Source organism: Crassostrea angulata, chromosome 3 (assembly GCF_025612915.1).
Source record: "Crassostrea angulata isolate pt1a10 chromosome 3, ASM2561291v2, whole genome shotgun sequence".
Lineage (NCBI taxonomy): Eukaryota > Metazoa > Mollusca > Bivalvia > Ostreida > Ostreidae > Magallana > Magallana angulata.
In genome coordinates, this window is record NC_069113.1 from 5,234,991 (window position 1) to 5,253,034 (window position 18,044).

The 18,044-nt window shown below is 34.0% G+C and overlaps 2 protein-coding genes across 10 annotated transcripts in view; both read right to left on the reverse strand.

Annotated features, from left to right (window-relative positions):
- LOC128175431 (EH domain-binding protein 1-like) overlaps positions 1 to 12,922 on the reverse strand; it is a 57,398-nt gene extending 44,476 nt beyond the window's left edge. For 2 of the 9 annotated variants that reach the window (XM_052841047.1, XM_052841049.1), the window contains exons 1-7: positions 12,651 to 12,921; positions 6,256 to 6,371; positions 4,571 to 4,628; positions 3,670 to 3,819; positions 3,095 to 3,276; positions 1,242 to 1,462; positions 117 to 510 (exon numbers count right to left, since the gene is read on the reverse strand). In XM_052841047.1, coding sequence (XP_052697007.1) covers positions 117 to 510; positions 1,242 to 1,462; positions 3,095 to 3,276; positions 3,670 to 3,819; positions 4,571 to 4,628; positions 6,256 to 6,356 — 1,106 coding nt within the window. In that variant the 5' untranslated portion in view covers positions 6,357 to 6,371; positions 12,651 to 12,921. Of the gene's footprint in view, positions 1 to 116; positions 511 to 1,241; positions 1,463 to 3,094; positions 3,277 to 3,669; positions 3,820 to 4,570; positions 4,629 to 6,255; positions 6,372 to 12,650 lie in introns of all 9 variants that reach the window. The other 7 variants (XM_052841053.1, XM_052841048.1, XM_052841051.1 and 4 more) reach the window with 6 other exon arrangements.
- Positions 12,923 to 13,620: 698 nt separating this feature from the next.
- On the reverse strand, positions 13,621 to 17,787 carry LOC128177508 (chromosome-associated kinesin KIF4-like). Its single transcript, XM_052844230.1, has 2 exons — positions 17,682 to 17,787; positions 13,621 to 16,469 (listed from the first exon to the last, which is right to left on the reverse strand). The coding sequence occupies exon 2, from the start codon at positions 16,447 to 16,449 to the stop codon at positions 14,344 to 14,346; it is 2,106 nt and encodes a 701-aa protein (XP_052700190.1). The 5' UTR covers positions 16,450 to 16,469; positions 17,682 to 17,787; the 3' UTR covers positions 13,621 to 14,343.
- Positions 17,788 to 18,044: the final 257 nt, after the last annotated feature.

The following is an 18,044-nucleotide window of genomic DNA, read 5'->3' on the forward strand; positions in this document are numbered from 1 at the left end:
CTCCCAAAACACTACGGTAGCTTTCAAATAACTATAAAGTGTGGTGAAGAACTTCCAGAAGTAAGAATTGTCCCCCTTGGAGTGCTACAAGTCCGAGTTTGTGGGGAGTCACTTACTGTATGGAGGGGCTGGCAGTGAGGGAGGAACTGGCCGAGGTGTCCAAGGACTCCGAGGGAGGGGTTATAGCCCTCTCTGCTCTCTTTCTCTGCTCCTCAGGGGAGGATGGGGGCGTGCCTGTATAGAGAGGTCTTTCTTTGTTAGACATGTCACTTTTAGATCTCCCTGAAGGAGGGGGCGGGGCCCGTCTTTTCTTGACAGGCAAAATATCACTTTTTTTCTCTGGTTTTACAGAGTCAAGGGAGTCAAAGGGGTTGACTGATTGACTAGCAGTGAGAGCATTTGTAGAGTCATTAGAAGCAGAGTTTTCAGTGAAAGGGTTAGTGGCTTCCTCCTCTTCCTCACTCTCCTCAAAGGGATTCAGAGAAACAGGTTTCTGTTCTATCACTGGGTCTGAAAGGCACAGAAAGTCAGAGTGAGATATTCCCAGGCAAAGGATGTTATTGACTGTTAGTTTTACGAAAAATTAATTGTAGAAGCTGCAGCTTACAATTGCTTGCATGCTTTTGCCTGTATGAAATAAGTGTAGAAAATAAATATCACAAGCATAAAGTGCAATTCCCAAACTAATGAAAAATGCACACAGAAAAATCAGTTTTGGTTTTCTGGATCATTCCACATGTTCAAAGATCATTCATACATGTAACTTTAAGGGGGAAGAATCTGCTAGTAAAAAAACTTACATAATTACCGTACATGAAGATCTGATGCACATCTCATTAAACATCATTAATTGTTTAAATCTATATTGATAGTGGTCCTTATTATCTATAGTAATTACATTGCATAACATAAATTTCATTATAAAGGACGCAACAAAATCAAAAATATGTTTGTTATATTTACAATAATAAAGCAGCTGCTAATACTGTGCCAGAACTGAGTTAGAACATTTATTTCTATCTTTAAAATTCCACACTCTTTCTTTTTTTGGTGTTATATTCAGATCTTGCATTATTAACTTCACTTGAAATAGTCAGGTAACAAATGCACGTATCATGCAATTCTGAAAACTTTTCAAATTTTCAACAAACCAAAATTACAATATTAAGAAAACATAACAGTAATTGCAAATAATCAAAATTGCAAAGAAAGAAAGAAAAAAAAAGCCAAGCACACAATACCACAGAAGTCACATTCCAGGTCAAGGTCATCCTCAAAGGGATTTCCAAACGGATTACCGTCATGGTGACTTTCGAGTTTAGCGAACTCGGAGGTGATCTCAGAGAGCCTCGAGGAGAAATCCTTGCTTGACTCCTCATCCACCTCCTCCACATCCTCCATCACGCCTATGTCTGTCTTACCAATGCTCATCAGACTTGCCACTGACTGCATGTCCTCATCTCTGTCCAGAGAAAATCATTGGTTTTATCTCATAAAAACAGCATTACGGTCAGACAACATGTTCCTCGAAAATGATAACTATTTTTCAAATTTTCAACGGCCTTATAATGTACCAAATTAAATGATTATTTATTATCATTTTTAAAAATGATAATAATTTTGAATATATATATATATATATGCCAAAATTTTTATATCAGCAATACAAGTGTATTTTCAATAAGATTATATATGAAATTGCATACTTAAGTTTTTTGCACAATTGCCTGGTAAGATACCCTAATTTTTTGCAAGAAAGCTTGTCAATTAGTAGTAAATCTATAACAAATTCCTGGAAAAAGTTATTTAAAATTGAGAAATGTGTTGTCTGACCTTAAAGTAATGTTACTTTAGTTTTCTGTTTGATACATACAAATGAATTTCTCTCGTAGCATTAAAGTTTCTTGAGAAAATTTTTAACTTAAAAAGTTATAATTCTTATAAATCTTTTTCTGGAAAAAAATTATTCTTAAGGTTCCTCGACACACCAAAATTTTATTTTATGGATCGACAGAGAATCTGTTTTGAAACATGATTCCACAAAACAGAGATCAATATCGGCTTTCAGTTATTTTATACGAATTTTTTTGTATTTTTTCAGTGAAATAGGAAAAACTGTTTTGCAGACAAACAGAATATATTAGAGCTTAAAACTTGTTGTCAATTAATGTGTAATATAAATCTAAATAAATTCATGCCAAAGATCGTTTGGTCAAGTGTTTAATTTTTTAATTAAAAAAATATTTCTGAAAATCAAAATTGTAATTCTTTAATATCTTTTTAATCTATGGATAAAATTTTAAAAATAACATATAGTCACATAAACTATCTACTAAACAATGATATTTTATAAAGAAATTGAAATGAAAATGCGAAATTTTGGAAAATTTGCTATTTATCAAATTTGAACCGATCCCGATTGAAAAAAAACTGATCCCGATCAGAATTATTTTAAAATTGAAATTTTACAAATAAACTGCAGTTTTTTTCTAAGTAATTGTTATGAATTATAAAGTTAGTAAATGACGAAACCATTTTACAGCTAAACAACCTGAAATTTTTGCAAAATTCTGATTCATTCTAACTTTATGTGATTTCGTTCGGGATCAGTTTAATTACAATCGGGATCGGTTCGATTTTAAAATTTTCCATTTATACTTTAATTTCACTATTTGGTTTCAATTTCTTGTTGAAAAATGATTGTACAGCAATTGTTAAATGCGAGTAACAGTTTATCTGCAGTTTTTATCCATAGATTTAAAAAATATCTACAATCCTTTTTTTCATTTTCATAAATATTTTTTTTACAAAAATATTTCAAAGTTTATCTGGCCGTTTTTGATATTTATTTATAGATAATTGTATTGTGCATTAATTGATAACAAATTTTTAGCTCCAATATATCTTGTTCGCAGCTAAAACGATGTTTCCGGTTTCTATAAAAAAAATACAAAAAAATTCATATAAAATAATCAGAGGCCAATATAGGTGTCATTTTTGAATAATCATTTCTCAAAGAGAATTCTTCATCGATCCATCAAATAATGCATTGGTGTGTCGAGCCACCTTAAATGATAAAATGATAACTTCTTACGTGGCCTTTCCCTCCCTTAGGAACAGACAAGACAATGTAAACTGCATTGAGGCGCTGACAATTTTTTTAGTTGTAGGTCTCAAGGTTAGCTTCATGGTATGTTGAGTTGGTAAAGAAGAGGCAAACTCTTTAATGTTAATTGGTGCCGTAGCCAGGATCTTTCTCCTTCCGGCCATGGATTGCTACAAAAGAAACGATTTCAGTAAAAAAAAATTTAAAAAATTATGACAAATTTCATATCACTGCAAAACAAGAATATACTTTCACTGCTGAGATACTGAAAAAAACAAAATATTAGTTGGGAATTAAATCTAGTTAATTTCCCTTAAAACATTCAACAACGAACTTAAATCCCCAACAAATATTTCATAAGGTTTCATGCTTAATATTGCTCTTTTAACAAAATTTAGTACATATACCCACAATATCATTTTAAATCATTAATTTATATAGTTTCATCCCAACGAATAGTTATGCTTTTACAGTTACTGGTAATTCCTTCATTTGCTGACACTACTCTCTTCATGCATAAATCAACCTCCCAGTTCCTACAAATTTCATGCTTTAAAACTCACATCTTCGATCTGGAATATCCACTCTTTGTCTTCATACTCCACATGCTGACCGTCTCTGAACAAAGTCACCTGGATTTCAATGTTTTCTGGGACAGTCCAGGTCACCATACCTTTGTATGGATTTTGAATGGTTGGCTCCCAGGTGTGGAGCTAAAGGTAGAGACCCCATCATAAAAACAGGTACCATCTTACTCTCATCCCATCAATCACACAAACTTCAAATATTCTTGACCATATCATAATGTTAATTATATATTTTTTACAGACTGACTGAAAAATAATTCCAAACAATTTGCTAAAATCAACCATTTTTAAAATTTCATATCTAAGAAGGCTGCTTTGAATACTTATTCATTTCAGATTAAGGATTATCAGTAACCTTATATAAATTAACAAATGGTAAGCTCTTTTTCTGTTTCCTTTTCTAGCACATGTAATTTGGACCAAGTTTAGGTGTAAACAATTGAAACAATTAATGAGCGTTCTAAATTTTTCCAGTGAATAGCGATCATGTAACAAACCATACAGTAAGTATGAAAAATACACTCGTTTTGTATATTTACAAAACTGGATGGAGACAACAAGGCCTGCAATATCTGTAAAAAGACATAATGTAGGAGATCCATGGCTCGATATGTGGTAGGCAATAGCTTGTACCAGGTACCTGATTTAGGATGAAAACTTTGTGTGTATGAGGCCTACGGCCTTGTGAGCAAGTGTGAGGCACTTGTTTTGTTACATAATAGCCGAGTAGTTTCCAAAAGGAAATTTAAATAAATTCATAACAGTCTTTTGGGTTGGTTTTATATAAACTGATACTATTGATAAATGTACTGATATTGAATTAATGTACGGTACTGTTGTTTCCTGGGTACAGATGAACAGACAATACTAAACTTACCTTTGTAGACCTTCGTCTGCTTCGTCGCGTCCAAACAATACATAACTTGTTGGGTTGCCTAAGAAAATATTACAGATGTCCTTCTTTATTAAAATCATAAATAAGATTGGCTTTTCTGGCCTTATGAATGAAGAAGAGGCTGTGTGAGTGTGTTTGTGAGTGTGTTGGGGGGAGGGGGATTATTATATGTAGAGGTTGATACATCATAAAATTGAGGGTTACACAGATATCAATTAAACAATACTTCCTGGCATCTTCACATATTGTGCTGTCATTATTCAATAATAGAAAAATATGTAAGCTATTTAAATTCCTATCAAAAACAATTTCCTCTTTGTCAATGGGCCTTAATAAGTGTTTATCTAACAATAGCTGTATTTAGACAACACATTAAAGCTGACAAGAATTCATAAATACGCATTATTTCCCTTCTATCTCTGACTACCACCATATAAGTTGTCGATTTCTATTGTTCTGCTCATCGCTACACACCCCCTATATAAGGCCGAGAGCTCTATTCGTGCTTCATCTCATTCAGGTATTTCATACACCCGAACACGTTACCTTGGACGAAAAGACGTGTAGAAACCAATTTGAACAAAAATAATATGACAACCACTGCGCTGGCAAAGAATATCCAATGAACGACGAAACAAGACAGACTGAAATCCAGGCACAGATACTTCAAAAATCCTAGATAATTGTAGACTGTTTTCCTGTGTATGTTGTAGTATCACACATGCACACATGCACAAACCACACACTGTGGCAGATCGAGCAATGTCAATGATCGCATGGATTTTAGAAACGGAGTGTTTTTTTGTAGAAACCGATGAAAATGATGTTACGTTGTAATTTTCTTTGATTTACTATCATTTAGCTACTGTGTTTGATGTAGTGCCGCTGGGGTTTTCAAAAGGATGCAAACGCTATGCACTATGTATGAACGACACACGTGTTCGATGCGCATGCAAAGTAAGACAGCACTTTCTGTGCAAAATAATACGGATACCTTGGATTTTTTTAAAGAATAAATATATTTTTTATTTTATTTATTGTTGTTTCCTTTCATATTCTTCATTACAAACATTTTACTACATTGTGTGGTTTATGCATGTAGAAGTCCGTGCAACCTGAATGCCTCGATCGGAAAGCAACCGACCATAACTTTCTCAACCGGTATATATACTCCATTGGCAGTAGAGGAGCGATCCATACTAACATGGCGACCAAATGCTTTTATGAATTCATGTCAGCTTTAATCAAATGTGTACAATTAATGCTGAATTTATCAGGTATACTGTATATAATGTTTTGAGTTTATCATGTTTAGAAATGCCTTCCTCCAGACATACATGTACATTATAATCTTTGAATTTCTTGTATCATAACGCAATCTAAGAATATCTTAAATTAATCTGCCATATCCATACTAAGCCATGTAACACTTTAAAACATAATCGATACCTACTTCAACATGATATTAAAATCAAATAAATTCAACTAACATTTCTTAATTTTTACCACTAATTTTTTTCTGTTGATATCTCAATTTAAAATATAATTCCTATCACCTTATATCAACTGTATAAAAATGTTTGTATGCAGAAAAACCAGTTATACATCGGAACACTCCGGTTATATCCTTGATGTGTTTCTAGGTAATTAGCTGAGTTCTATCTCACCATTTTTTGGTACATTCTACTTCCAGCTCTTGGTATGAGGCAGTGAACTGGAATTTGGAGGCATCTTTTCCCACCCTCTGCAATCTCTTCCAAACACTCATTCTCTCTTACATCATCTGCAAAAATTCAATACAAAAAAAATTACCTTGATTTCCTTTTACATATACAAGATAAGATAAGATAAGATAAGATGTTTTATTTGGTACTTAAAGGCCATTGCCCACTGTACATCTAGGCATCATATTAATATGCAACATAAACATGTTATATACATAATGCATATACATACAAAATTTGTAACAATACTGTATTGTTTTGACATAGATTGTCATAGAGTTAACATTTCTTGTCTTATTGACAGACCTTTTTTGATAAAAATTGCTGTACATTTGATGACATTTTGGTCATTGCTGTTAAAAAGCTGGTCAATACAAATTGGAACCTTTTTTCTTTCTGATGGACAGTGAAATAAAAATTTCTTCTTAAGTCCGCTAACATTGGACAGTGAAATAGAAAATGTACTTCATTTTCAATTTGTATTAAATTACAAAGTTGACAAAATCTATCCGCACTATCAATTCCCTCAAATCTACCTTCTTCAATACGTAATTTATGTAAGGAACACCTGAAAGAGGCTAATGCCTGTTTTAAGGGGTAGCTTAGAAAGGTGAGGTAACTCTCACATGTAAGTTGTTTTTTGAACATCACATAGAAAGCACACTTTGGTGAATTGTCTAACTTTGAGTTCCAATCCTGTAGGGCACAGTCTCTCACCCTTTGGTTCAATTCTGACATAAAGACCTTTGGATCTCCGGGTCCACCACTTAACCAAACGTCCCCAAAGCCGTAGTGATTTAAGACTGATTTCAATTTAGATACCCAGTTTGGAGTTGAACGATTGCTGCACAAATCCAAATTATAAAGCATCTCGAAACACTGTCTTGGATATCTTGTAGTTTCCATATTTTGTATTTTTAGCCAGTATTTCACTGGTTTTATCATATATATAACATAAAGGGGTAGTCTTCCACATTCTCCTCTAGCCATTATATTGGTAGCTTTTTTGCTTATTCCCAATATCCATTTGCAAAAGTCATTCTGTACAGCTTCAATCTCTTCGTTGATATCAGTTCCCCAGACTTCTGCTCCATATGTTAGAATAGGAACGAAAATGCTGTCAAAAAGTTTAAAACACACCTTGGGATCACGGTTACTCAGGATTTTCAAAGAATGTTTTAACATATTTAATGCTTTTCGTGCCTGTAGTGCCAGTAACTTGCAGCATTGGGTCCATTTCAGTCGACAGGAAAATGTGGTACCAAGGTACTTGTAGTAAGACTCAACATCCATAGGTTTCCCGTTGAACATCCATTTTTCTGTCCCTGCAATTGCTCCACCTCTCTTGAAAACCACTACTTTTGATTTGTCCATATTTACTGATAGGTTCCACTTCAGACAGTACTTTTGTAGTACATTTAGTTTCTTTTGAAGTCCATTTACAGTGTCTGATATCATAAGAAGATCGTCAGCAAACAGGAGGGCTGTTATATCCGATATTTGTTCTGTAATATGGATTCCTTCACACTGAGAGTTGCGTAGCATCTCAATAAATTCATTTATGTACATAGAGAAAAGCCATGGGCTTAGAATACATCCTTGACGGACACCGACATTACATGTAAAATATTCAGTAATTTTGTTTCCAATTTTAACACAACTTAGCACACGGTGATAAATAGACTGTAATATTGTGATCATCTTACCATGTATACCTTTGTTGATAAGACAATAAAATAGTTTTTTACGATCGATAGAGTCAAATGCTTTGGAGAAGTCTATAAAGACACAATAGATCTTCCCTCGTTTTTTTGTAATGTATTTCTGCACTACAGATTGTAGAACAAAAATATTGTCAATTGTGGAATATCCATGACGAAATCCTGCTTGTTCCTCGGGAATACAACCCATGGTCTCAGACCATAAATTGAGTCTCTTATTTAGAACTGTTGTGAATATTTTGCTACAGGAATCAAGTAGTGAGATTCCCCTATAGTTATTAGGGTCTTCTCTGTCTCCTTTTTTAAAGAGAGGAATAATCACACTTTTGAACCAAGACTCTGGAAATTGTCCTGAATTAAATATTTGGTTAAAAAGTTTCCTTAGTAGGTTTCCTACTTCTTTGTTGGAATACTTGTAGAATTCGTTTGGGATTCCATCTTGTCCAGGACTTTTATTGTTTTTTAGACCTTTGATAACTTCCTGAATTTCTTCTTCTGTGATTTCATTGTCGAGAATCTCATCAGAATTGTACGAGCACAAATCACAGCCTTCCTTGTGTTGTTCTAGCATAATATTTACATGTTCAGTAAAGTCATTTGTTATGGTCTCTTCCTGGTTAAATAAGTTGCAGAAGTAATTGGCCCATTTTCTGGCTGAAATAACAGGTTTTTTCTTCACTGTTGATTGGCTTGACTTCAGCAACTTTATAGTTCTCCAGAACTCGGTAGAGTCTTTGGTCGCTTCACACAATTTATTTTTCATAAATTCTCTATAGTCTCTTTCTTTACTTATACATAGGTCCTTGTATCTTTTCTTACATTCAAGGTATTCATCTAGCTGTTCTGCTGTGTGCGTTACTCTGTACTTGTTAAGAAGTTGGCACTTTGTTTTCTTGAGTTGTTCACACTCTTTGTCGAACCATTTTTGATTGATTCTTTCTGTATTTGCCTTAGTTGTTTTTTCACCTTTTACTTCCATGTGCTCACCACACCTCTCCAAGACACCCCTCAATTTACAGACAGTTTCCTGCGTACTTAAGTTACATGACTCAGTAATACATTTAATTTCTGATAACACATCAGGATTATGCATATTATGTGAAAATTCAACAGATTTACTCATATCCCACTTGAATTTTGGTAAATGTTCAAGTTGTACATCAACCTCCATGACTTCAATACTATTTTTAACAATATTTAAAGTACAAAGTATGGGAAGATGGAGGGAAATATCTACATCTAATACTTTAAAATCACTAATGTACTTAAACATTGCTGAATCAGCTATGCAGTAATCAATTGTACTACACCCTCTGTTAGAAATAAATGTAAAGTTTCCTAACAAGTCACTGTTGGTTCTACCATTCACAAGATGAATTCCCTCCACAGCACACAGATCTAGTAATTGTTTACCAAAATGATTTGACTCTTTGTCCTGGTTTTTTCGCTTTTTACAGAATTTATCCGACATATACAGTTCGTCCTCACAGTCTTCTAACACTGGGATATACTTAATTGAATCATCAAGCATATAATCTACACTAGCACCTGTTCTTGCATTAAAGTCACCAGCCAGTAGTAATCTACAGTTATTGTATCTTGGGTCATTTTTTATTTCATATACATCTTCTGCTAGAAGGTCTATTCCACATTCAGTGTCTCTAGAATTGTAGTATATAGACCCCTGTGGGGGTAGATAAATAAAACCCAAAATTAAATTTGGGCACTCTTGATCACTAAATATATCCTTAATATGCAAATACAATCTATCATCAACACTTAATATTTTTGTTACACTGTACTGTAGCACCAAAGACCTCTTGACTAAAACAGTTACACCACCTGCTGGCTTATTACAAACTGTACGCATGGCTGAAAAAATTACCCATTCATTACTTTCAAATTCATGGTCAAATTCATTGTCTCTTGTCTGAAATGATTCTATAAAACCAACAATATCATAATGCTGTATCAGGGAATACACTTCACTTTTATTGGAGCGTAATTTACTTGCTAAACTTTCTATATTCCATGATACAACACTAATGTTCATCACTGGTTGTACATTTTCAATAACAATAGAATAATCATTTGTAATGTCATTATTTACAATGTCCTTATTTACAGTAAACAGTGGGCGGCCGAGTTCCTATTTATGAGCATCGTTTTCCAGATCTTCTAAAGAGTACATTTTGCTTTCGATTCGGAGCTTATCTCTAGTAAGCGAGGCCTTTTTCCCGTTATTCTTTGCTTTTATTAGGAATGGTATTAGTTTTTTTCTTGTGTCTCTTAGTTCGGGAGGGAAATCCTCAGTTAGCCTTGGACGATTCTTGTACGGAATTTCTCTGGATTTATGAATAACCATACATATACAAAACAAACATCATTATCAATAGTAAAAAATGATCAGCTTAAAAATATATGACAAAGTTTTTGGATACCTGCTTACTTGTGTCTAAAACAAATAAAAACAAAACTCTTTTTGCACATAAACTGATAAGTATGGTCGCATAAAATCATTTTAACAAACATTTTTTTTCAAACTAAGATCATCTCCAGAATAAAAAAAATAACAAGTGGACATAATTGCGATATAATTGTTGTACTTCAGTATTCTGACAAAAGGGAAACTAAATATAAACTGTAAACATCCTAGAGTAGCAGGATAGCTCAACCTTCTCCATTAAATGAGAACCTGGTGAAAATTTTACAAGGAAGTGTAATTCAAAATAATTTTTCTACATAAAAATACTTCACAATTTCAAAATAGTTCAAAGTACATGTACATTAAAGCTTGTATAATGAATAGTTTAAATTCAGATGAGGGAAAAATAATAATAATTATACATATAATAACGCAAATTCACAACTCAAATATTATATGAAGCTAACCATGTAATGATGTATCTTACAAAGACATGTATTTTTTCAAGTTTTTGGGTTTTTTTTAAAGTATTGGGCAATTCTTTCAAGACTTCTATTTTCTTAAAATACTTCAAAAATTTATCACAGGAAGTGGTATGATGAGGAAAACCATTATGTTCTTATCAAACAGGAAGAGGGAATTGATAATTGAATCACACCTACAATGTATCTTCCCTGAAAATAGGCTTGTACAAAATATCATGCATGTCTCATTGAGTATTCATGATCAAAATAATCCAGCTTATAAGGTCCATGCATGACCACATGATTTATTCATGAATAGATAAACAAGTTCCTCCAGTGTATGAATTAACCATGCCTTGGATTTCTCATCCAATAGCAGTGACCCTCTACCTCTTTAAAGGTTCTATTAATTAACTTGCCAGCATTCAAGTTATTCAGCATGAAGTACCCTAGTATCAATGTGACAAAAAATTTCTACCTGAAAGTTGGATATAAATGGGGTGGGATCAGGAAAAAAACCATGAAGAATGCGGCCCACTGTATCATTATGTATTCTCTTTTGAGAAGTGGACAGGCATAGCCTACATCCACTTAGGCTATGCCTGTCCACTTCTCAAAAGAGAATATATCATTATGTACATTGCATAGAAAAGAATGTTATTTTAAGTGTGCATCAAAATAAGCATTAAACTCCATTCCACAGGGCCTAAAAGGCAATGCGCATGGGGGCTGTCCTCCAGAAAATTATGATGGTGGGTCATTATTTTTCTTTCTCTTCTTTTTCATTCTATTGATGCCAGGATTGTGATTTAAATGAAACATTAATGTACACCTGCCATTGGCGATCTCGAAGGACATAGAAACATGGTCGAAAATTGCTGATTTGAAACTACATTGACTGTAGAGAGTTTGTGGGATACAGTCTACAAGATTTAACAGAATTGAGGCAGAGATGTGTAGTATTAACATGTGATAGATTACAACCTCTTATCACGATAATTACCAAGTACCATATCATATTTTTTATTTGAACCCAGCACAAGGGCTCAGAATTTCAAAATGTTCAATGACCACCTTTATGATTCAGCTATAGAAACGATTTCTGAACTGAAACATGTAAACATTTGGTCACTTCAAGGTAATTAAAATATTTAAACTTGAATTTAACATTTATTTAATTTTCATTCAAAACTCTCTCAAATGATATACTCAGCAGTGGTCAGTGATATTAATCAATTTGGTCAGTTAATTATTTCCGCAATCCTTAATTCTTAATGATTTGACCAAACATGAGAATAGAATCTAAACAAATGTAATGAGTATGTATTATCGTTAAGTGGAAAAGGATGAAAAACACAGCAAATAAACACATTGTCTAAACACTGACATTTCCAATTGCAAAGTAGTTTTAATTCTTCACATGTCTCGAGAATTGAATACACTAAGAAAACTCGTTAGATAAGGTTCTGTTAAATGTAGTATAGTATAGAATTATGTGAGGCAGGATCAAGGATGCTGAAGAAGTCAGTAGGATCCCCATCCGACAAGTCGGTACTATAAGTTATAGTATAACCATCTCTACACGTCGCCTCATCAACATAAAACACATCACCGCGACAGGAGAGGAAGAAGACACTCTAGTCATTTCAGAATTATCTTAAAACGATTCATGGTGATTTCTAAACACCCAATACAGTAAATAAATGAACGAGCACGTAAAATACTCACGTCGACCTCAGCACGATCTACGACAGGATAAACTCTTAATGCCATTATAATCACGTGACAATAACATTGCTCTCTCGGAAAAACCGCCGTTAAAATTTGGCTTAATTTAGATATGTAAAATCCCTTTTAAACAGTCTATATGTTTAGATAAAGTGTAATGTTGGATTTTCGTTGATGTTCTGCTTAATTTGGTTCAAGGCAAGTTATTGGTAAAAGAAAAGTATTCAGTAAGGAGTTCTCTTTAATTTACGCCTTTTAGTGCTACTATTTTTAAATTAGATAACTCGTTCAAAGTTTGTTCCTTTTCTCTTCATTACCCCCCCCCCCCCCCTTACACACACACACACACACACACACACACACAATTAAAAGAAAATTGTAACTGATTGATAATTTATGCCTTGGACTAGTTTCTTTTAGCAGCTGTTGCATTATATATTTTTATCCAACCACATTCATTACACCCTTTTATCAATATATTTTTTTTATTTACTTGATCCTTGCTTAATTTGTGCCAGAGACATAAATAACATTTGCTATTTATGTCTCCAATTGAGCTAATCAATTTTGTTGTACATGTATTCTAAATATAATATTTCAAAAAAGACAAAATTTGTTTTTGCACACGTAAAGTAAGTTTAGTGTGACATGTTATTTATAATTCATGCCTGCACAGAGAGAGAGAGAGAGAGAGAGAGAGATGATCTGAATATACTAAATATAGCTGTTCCCGATCCAGTATATGTTAAATGCATCTGTATGCATGTATGTGCCAAAATTATGAATATTAAACACTTAAAGGTTAATAACAGTTTAATAATTATCACAGTTAAAAAAAATGGATGTGTAAATTGAATAAGATTGCACATATATACATGTATAGAAAAAAATAACATTTGTTAAGGGAAAGAGAGTGACATTATGAATTATAACAAATAGATAGAACATTTGTAAGTATGATCAATATGAATCAATATAATATAAACAATTTAATACAAAAAATGAGCATGTAAGTGTTAAGCATTGATCTGTTGGACTTTTTCAGGGTATTCCACAAAGATGCCAATCTTAATCTACATTGTTAACATGGAATTACTGGAATGATACAGCTAGCACATATGCATTTTTAATAGAGGTTTAAACCAGTAAAATCATGCAAAATTAACTTAAATTTGTTCTGAACTTTTGCTTTCAATTTACAATATGATAGAAACATATTTGCTCGTTGAAATAATTTCTATGGGGCTTACATTTTTTTTCATTGTGGTAAGATTTTCAAACATGATGATTTGCTTATACAAGTATATCATGAACAAAAGAGTTACATTTTCCTTTTTTTTAAAAATTGAAAGTGTTATCATTTCAGTAACATTCAATTATCTATAATCACAACAGTCTGTTGTGTTGTTAAATCAGTTAGAATTAAGTGTTAGATACTCTCTGAATAAATATATAATATAAATAAGAATAAATTATATTGTATTTACTTATATAATGTTCATCAAAATGTGAGTTATATCAACATTTTCAAAGCCAACTCTAACTTTTTATAACTTCATCAAATAACACCATTGGCTTTAAGTTATTAATCACATGCATTTTATAAATATGGCTCGGATTTATGCCTTCAGGACTAAATATTGTCAGTTTCTAAAATCTCTGTAACTTTCAATCAGAAAATGAAAAATTTCGTTTATACAGTTTGACTAGGAAGACGTCCACCCAGTTTGGTGATGGAATCTCTCATTTCAGCGTTTTGTTGCCTCAAGCTTTGGTTCTCTTCCAGGAGCTCACTGTTTCGGCTGGACAGGAAGACAGCATCTTGTATGGCATCTTCCAGAAGCTGGCGGTACCTCTGATCCAGAGCTGCCTTCTGCTCCTCAAACATCTCACGGTATGCTCGGAACGTCTCCAAGTGCCGAAGCCTCTGAAATTCAAGTTCGTCTTTGTGTACTTGGTAAACATCATCCAGTTCCTTGACCAGTCGCTCCTTCTCCTGCTCCATCAGATGAATCTTCATGGTGGTCACAGGTTTTTCTAGCTTCATCTCTGCCAGTTGGACCTCTAAATGGGATACCTCTTGGGCACTGTAAGTTTTATTTTCGGTCAATTTCAACTGAATGTGAGATTTTTCTGTCTCAAATTCTGTCTTCATCTTCTCCATTTCATCTGCGATCATTGCCCTGTTTTCCTTTTCCACTTTCAATCGCTCCTCCTTTTCCACCTGTTGGCGTAACTCAGTGTTTCCCTTCATAGCTGACATCTGGGACTTTGCTTCATCTCTCTCTTCCCTCTGCTTTTCTGCAACATCCTTTAACTGGGACTTAATTTGCTTTAAAATCTCAGATTCTTTCTTCAGTTTTTCTTTTATATCATGGATGGCTGTGACCCTTTTCTTTGTCTCTGAATCAGTTAGTTTTCCACTATCCTGGTACTTGGAATACTCGGCTATCTTTCTCTGGAGCTCTTCATTTAAACCATCTACAGTACTTCGCTTCTCAGAGTACTGAGCAGTCAAAACATCTTTCTCTTTCTGGAGAATCAGCATCTTTTCCTGAAGTTCTCTGTTTCCTTTCTTCATATTATCAGTAACCCAGTCCAGTATTCCTTTGTTTGCTAAATTCACTTTTCGTTCTTCTTCGACCTTCTTGGACAACTTTTCCCTCTCAGCCCAAGTTGACATTTTTGCTATTTGCAGATCTTGGACAAGATCTTCAAGCTTCTGAACATCATCTCTACTTGGAGTGGACGTTGATGCAATTTTATCTCTTAATTTTGAAATTTCATCTCGGAGATCAGCAATTATTTCTGCTGTCTCATCCATATTTGCTTTCACATGATTTTTAGCCGATTTTGCGTAGGAGGCATACTGTAAGGTGGTCAAACTTTCTTTATGTACTTTATCAACAGGAGAGACAACAGCAAACATGAGAGTGACTGCATTTCCCCCAAAAGAGTCCTGGAGCACCCTAGTGATGGCAGAATCCCTAAAGGGCACATTGCTGCCTTTCTTTGGACCTCCAAGAGCACTTAACACATTCATCAAACCTTGAAGTCCAGCAACAGCATGTGGGTCGGATGTCCCCACCACCTCTCCCATTGCAAGATCTGCCAGACAGACGACGGATCTCACCCCGACTTTACTGGACTGTCTTGTGCGTTGCTCTATAGTGATGGTGAAGACAGAATGTGCCCTGGCCTGGTTAGCTTTGATATCCCTTGCTCCTAGTTTTTTAACACGGGTTCCTTGTTCGTACAACTGGCTCATTTCTTCCCAGTTGTGAACAACAATCTCTGATAGACCCTCAATGAATATTCCTTTATGAGGATGCTGCCTTATCTTCATTTGGTTTACATGTGGATTCAACAAATCACTCATTTTCTCATCAAGAACCTCTAAATAGGACACAGAGATAAAGAACTCCTTATTGCTTCTTTCTCCGATGGCTTGGTAAAGATTCCGGATGAAGCAGGGAGCAATTCCTGGATCGCTGTCTGTTCCAGACATAAGGTAAGTCTTTCCTGCATTTGTTGCACCCATCGCAATGATACTGACATTGAATCCCTCCATTGCTCGCTGCAGAAATGGCTCACAACGTTCTTTATAAATCTGCTCATTTTTAACTTTTGCATCACTTGAGTACGCTCCATCAAAGGAAAAGGAATGCTCTTTCCCACCCGATTCTATGAGCATTTTGTCACCAGAACACTTGACTACAGTTTTGAATCCTTTATCTGCTTCATCTTGTGTAAGAGGACGGCAGCGCCCATAAACCTTAATCTGCGCACTTTCAGGCATGATGGCAGCTCAAAGTTCAACTGAAACATTCAATAGAGCATACTTATTACAAAGAAAAGTACATTTACCTGGTATACAATGCAGTTCCTTATGTAATTTATAAGCTAAAACGTATCTAATTTATCAAGTTGAAGCATTGTAATACATGTATATCTACAGAAAAGAAGCAGACCCTGCAAATAAGTACCAGAATATGTTACGGTGGGAGATATGAGTGCCTCTACTAAGGTTTAAACCCTGGTGTTCAAAAATAGCAGTTTAAAAATCAGCATTACATTTTCAAACCTTCTTATTTTAAACATAAGGGGACCAAAATAAATTTAAAGATACACGTATTTGAAGATTCAAGATTTTGAGATAAAATACTGGTACCCAAAGAGACAGTGATCGAATTCAAACTCACTTTTATATAACCATGGAATTCAAGATATTGAATTCTCGTCAAGTACCACATCTCACCAGTGCATTGTTATATGATTTTTCATACATAATTCTATGTGTTGATGAAATGACAACAATGCATGGCGAAAAATGATCCGGGGCAAGCATTGGTCATATGGAAATTACCTATCTTTGGACATGCATACAACAAATAAGGCTCTAATTAAAGTTTTTGATTTCTAAATGATGATTTTTTACCCACAAAACAAATGGTTAAATAAGCCCATGCACAAATCAAGAGGTTTTTTTTCCATGGGGTCTTCAGGATAATTTTGCTTACTGGAGGATTCTGGGGACTGTTTTTGATAACTTTAAAATGTGAATCTAATAAGTTTGAATTTTTCAAGGAAAAAATCTGTGCATGATGTAACCCAAATTATAGTATGATTGATAGTTGGAAATTGGCAGTATTAGGCAAATAATACACTATTCACTAAATCACATTAGCATAAAGACTCATTTTTGGTTACTCTCTTTAGAGAAGAAGCTAGAGGGCATGCAGGAATAGTTTTAGAGAATAGCTTATTTATTTACTTATTAGGTCAAAAGATAAAAAGTGTCTCTGCAGTAAAGCTGTATCATTAACTCATCAGAAAAAAGCATAAAAGATTGCCATATTATATTCATGACCACTAGTACAGTACTTATATATTTGCACTTTCGCAATTCATGCATGCATGTACATTATGATTGACCGCCAAATTAGCCGATGTAAACGTTAGGGAAATTCACCAGTCACTTGGAAAAAAAATCATGCTTCAGAACATTTCAAATTCATGAAATCATCTTACTGTCAACTCCAAAATGTTCTACATCAGAACTGTCATGCCTTTCTATGAAATGGCCGCGTTACCTCACCAAGGTATTTGTAAACAATGATGACGTCATATATCGGTGTATAGTCCATCTGTCCAGCTGATACTTCGGTCCGCTTTGTAGTACAGAGAAGAAACGAGAATTCAATATTATAAGAGCAGTAAATGGTCTAAGTCAATCTAGAGAAGGTAGTTTACTGGTTGAAACACCCACCCTTTGAGATTGCTAAGCAAAAAACAAAAGAAAAAAAAAATGAAATAAATGAATAATAAAAAATAAATAGGCCTAAATAAAATAAATAAGTAAAAAACAAAATAAACGTAAAAACAAGCAAACAA

What these genes read in the sequence shown, in the direction of transcription:
- LOC128177508 (XM_052844230.1), bottom strand. Translation starts at nt 16,449, where the DNA reads ATGCCTGAAAGTGCGCAGATTAAGGTTTATGGGCGCTGCCGTCCTCTT.